This window comes from Quercus robur, chromosome 4 (genome assembly GCF_932294415.1).
Source record: "Quercus robur chromosome 4, dhQueRobu3.1, whole genome shotgun sequence".
In the NCBI taxonomy this organism is placed as follows: domain Eukaryota; kingdom Viridiplantae; phylum Streptophyta; class Magnoliopsida; order Fagales; family Fagaceae; genus Quercus; species Quercus robur.
In genome coordinates this window covers 9,953,390-9,957,882 of record NC_065537.1, presented here as the reverse complement: position 1 = coordinate 9,957,882, position 4,493 = coordinate 9,953,390, and the positions used below count along the sequence as shown (strand labels likewise).

At 37.1% G+C, this 4,493-nt stretch overlaps 1 protein-coding gene across 1 annotated transcript; it reads left to right on the top strand.

Moving 5' to 3' along the window:
- Window positions 1-269: 269 nt before the first annotated feature.
- Window positions 270-3,995, top strand: LOC126720537 (putative disease resistance RPP13-like protein 3). Its single transcript, XM_050423045.1, has 2 exons — window positions 270-3,503; window positions 3,596-3,995. The coding sequence occupies exon 1, from the start codon at window positions 608-610 to the stop codon at window positions 3,500-3,502; it is 2,895 nt and encodes a 964-aa protein (XP_050279002.1). The 5' UTR covers window positions 270-607; the 3' UTR covers window position 3,503; window positions 3,596-3,995.
- Window positions 3,996-4,493: the final 498 nt, after the last annotated feature.

Below are 4,493 nucleotides of genomic sequence, written 5' to 3'. Positions count from 1 at the left end.
ATTATTTTTTAATCCCAGGAAAAAAGAAATATGATAGAAGTTTATAATTATTTCTATTGTATAGAACACAATTAGGAGAGGCAGTGAGGATCAATCAAGGTATATGTAAGCATTGACTGATTTTATAAAGCTTTAATTTTCAGGATTAGCTGGTGAAAAGTCAATAGAAAATGGAAGAGATACTTTGGAGTCATGAAACACTACTTCTAACACACTTTATTTAAATTTTCAGGGTTAGACTGTCCAGATGCACTTATCCCTTGATGAACATAAGCATTGTTAGAGCTTATGGTTAACACCCCATTACAGTTGACATTTTAAAGAGAGAGTCGGTGAAAATTCATGTACCTCTAGACTATTGGATGGAAGAAATATAGTTTCTATGAGGCTTTATTTGAATTTTAAAGCTAATCAAAAGTCAGCGGCAACCTACCCAAGAAGAGTACAATGATTAGATCATCAGATATGCATAGGGCTAACAAAATATAATTAGATCAACTTTACCATTGTTAGAGCACATGAACCTAAAATATGTGACCAAAGAGAAATCAATTCCCACTTATATGAAATGATATGTCCCATGGAGTAAGAAGGGAGGCAAAATTAAATGGCAGAGATTGCAGTAAACTTGGTCATCAGCAAGTTAAGGCCCTTGCTGTCTGATGAGGCCAAACTATTGCTGGGCGTACATAAAGAAGTTGCAGAAATCAAAGATTCACTGGAGCATATTCGGGCTTTTACTAAGGATGCAGATGCAATGGCAGCAAAAGAAGACAGGAGCAACATTGTAAAACTCTGGGTGAAACAAGTGCAGGAAGTTGCTGAGCGTATAGAAGATGTCATAGAAGAGTACAAAATCCGCGTGGCAGAGCTGCAACCTGATCAACCGAGTAAATCCAAAGGTTTCCTCAAAAAGGTTTCTCACCAGTTCAAAAGTCTCAAACATCGGCGTGAGATTACTTTAAAGATTCAAAATATCAGAAAATTACTCTTCCAAATCAAGGGAAAAAATGATAGATTCAAATTCAAAGAGCAAGGATCAAGCAGCAACACAAAAGAAGTTACATGGCATGACCCTCGACTGGCGGCCCATTTCATTGGGGAAGCTGAAGTTGTGGGCATTAATGACTCTATAGAAGACGTGACAGCTTTGTTGGTGAAGGGCACATCTAAACTCGCCACAATTTCAGTCATAGGCATGGGCGGTATTGGCAAGACCACTCTTGCCAAGAAAGCTTTTGACAACCCTAGAGTGAAAGAACATTTTAACTGTCGTATTTGGATCACGGTATCTCAATCATACAACATGGAGGGGCTGCTGAAAGAGATGATAAGGCAATACTATAAAGCAATGGGGCAGACAGCACCTGAGGAGATCAACACCTTCAATGTGATATCACTCGTCTTCAAACTGAGGGAAAGTCTACAAAATAAAAGGTGTGTTGTTGTTTTTGATGATGTATGCGATGAAGAGTTTTGGGGATCTATAATGCATGTATTTGATGATGATGACAAGGGCACTAGAATAATAACCACAACACGTTATTATGATGTTTCTACCTCATGCAGAAAGTTTTCAATTGTTTTTATTCACGAAATGCAACCTTTACCTCCTGAGAAGGCCATGGAACTATTTTGCAATAAAGCATTTAAGCACTCTGTCTTTGAGTGGAATTGTCCCCCAGAACTAGAGGAACTGTCTTTTGACATTGTTGAAAGATGCCAAGGATTGCCTCTTGCCATTGTTGTGATAGGCGGTCTACTGTCAATCAAAGAAATGATTGTCTCTGAATGGACAAGTTTTCTTGATAATCTCAGTTTTGAGCTAGACAGTGATCCCCATCTTGCAAATATTAAAAAAATCTTGTCCTATGGTTATCACGATCTGCCTTATTACCTCAAATCATGTTTCTTATATTTTGGCATGTATCCTGAGGACTATTCTATAAGATGTTCAAGATTGATTAAACAATGGATAGCTGAGGGTTTTGTAAAGGAAGATGAGAAAGGTAATACATTGGAGGAGATAGCAAATGAATACTTATCTGAGCTCATCCATAGAAGCTTGGTTCAAGTTTCAAGTGTAAGTGTTGATGGGAAAGCTAAACATTGCCATATTCATGATTTGTTGCATGAGTTCATCCTTTCAAAAACTGCAGAGTTAAATTTCTGTCAAGTTTTGGGGAAAAAGGACTCGAGTTTCTATGGGAGATGTCAGCGCTTGTCAATTAACCATTCCACTGATAATGTATTGAACGCCAATGAGAAGTCACAAATTTGGGATGATCTTAGTCATGGAAAAAGCAAAAATATGCGAAGATATAGGTATCCCCTCTCCTTTCTTTTCATTGACACTCAAATGGGAAATCAACCTGGAGAACTTGTAGGGAAGTTTCTTCATCGTGGCATTGCAAATGGGCACCTTTTAAGGTTACAGATTCTAGATCTTGAACATGTATACAAACCTCAATTGCCTGAAAATTTAGGAGATTTAACTCATCTGATTTATCTAAGCCTGAGGTGGACTTTGCTAGAGATCATCCCATCTTCAATTGGCAAATTACTTAACCTCCAAACTCTGGATCTGAAGCATACTAATATGAAGGCTCTTCCCAGTTCAATACAGAAACTGCAGAAACTTAAGCACATATACATAACCGGAAGTACAATTCGACCTCAACTAGCCATGCAGTATCTCCAAAGTTTGAAGAATCTCCATACATTGAAGGGGTTATTTCTAGAAAGTTACCCTGATCTAAGCATCGGCCTGGACCAAGCTCCTTCAAATCAAAGAAAAAGCAAGGGCCTATACGAGGGCCTGGGCATGTTGATCAACCTTAGAGAATTGGAGATAGAACTTGAGCTTATCCCATCACAGCTAGAGATTGTGATAAAGCATGTTATAAAATTGAAGCACCTTCAGTCTTTGAAGTTGACATCATATTCTGCAACTGAATCTTTTGGGCATCTAAAGTTGGAGTCTTTTTCAGGACTTGAAAATCTTTCCCGACTAGAGTTATCTGGAGTAATAGATAATCCATCCATTTTCATAAACACAAATGGACTCCCAAAAAATTTAACTCGCCTTACTTTGGTAGACTCTGCACTTAGAGATGATCCAATTCCAGTATTACAGAAGCTTCACAACCTTAGATCGCTGTATCTCAATGATGGGTCTTACACAGGAAGAAGCATTGTTTGCTCCACGGGAGGCTTTCCCCAGCTTCTTGTTTTGAAAATGTCATTTCTGTTCAATTTGAAAGAAGTCATTGTAGAAGAACTAGCCATGCAAAAGCTCGTGGAGTTGGAGATTGTAAACTGCCGTAATTTGGAGGTCCTCACTGGGTTAAAGAATTTAGAGACTCTCCAACAATTGAAGTTAACAGATATTTCAAAAGAATTCATATCAACAATTGAAGAAACCAAAGGGAAAACTTTGGACAATCTTGCCATAATTGTTAGGCGGCCATGTGAACGGAACTCAGAATTTATGCATATTTAAGGTTTGTCTTTCTTAACTTTTTCACAGTTCCTTTTCATTTTTGCAGTTTTTAAAAACAAATTCTGAAAATTTTGGCACTGCACCTTGTAACAGGTTCCTGACTCTATTACTCAGCTGTACCAGAGAATTGAAGTGATGTTGGACAAAAGCCAGACAAGTCTCTTGTAGATGACATCTTGAAATTCTATTGTGTTCATCTTGGGCTTGGGAGTAATTGTCATCTTTTCATGCGTTGCTCATCTATTTGTTGCCCAGTTCATTGCTATTTCATCAACATGTAACTATCAAAGTCTTTTCATTACTGGTCTTGCAAATAACTAGAATAAAATGGTAGACTTTGTTACTAGCAAAGTCATTCCATATCTTGTTCCATTTGTTTTTATTGTCTTGTGTTCCTTTTCATCTTTTTTGGAATAATGTCTCTGTAAAATTGGCAACGTTTATGGCTTATTGGCAAGTTTGAATAAATAGAAACTGTGTTGTAGGTTTGTTTGTTTGTTTTTTTTTTTTTTTTTTTTTTTTACACCAAGTTAGGGAGATGACAAAATCCAATGCAGATTGACTAATAAAAGAAAGCAGCCCTAACATACCTATTACGTGTCTATTTGGAATAACTTATTTAGTTGAAACTGAAAACCTTTTACTGAAAGTATAGAAAAAAATGTTAAAAAATAAGTTAAATAGTACAATGGAACCTATAAATAGTATCAAAAAGTGCAATGGAACCCATGAATAGTATCAAAAAATGCAGTGACACTCAATAATAACAAAAATAAGCTGAAAGTGGAGATAAGCTGAAAAATTCAGCTCATCCCAAATGCATACTACATATCGTTAGTTCTAGGCCAAAAGTGTTGCAGAGGGAATCTTATTGCTAGTTTGGCTCTGTCAATGACTTGATAATTTAATTGGGAACTGCTTCTATGGAGAATTGGAGCCAGGGGCAGTGGAGTTGTCTAAGGTCTGCAAGAAGGTCCCTGCATCTCCATGG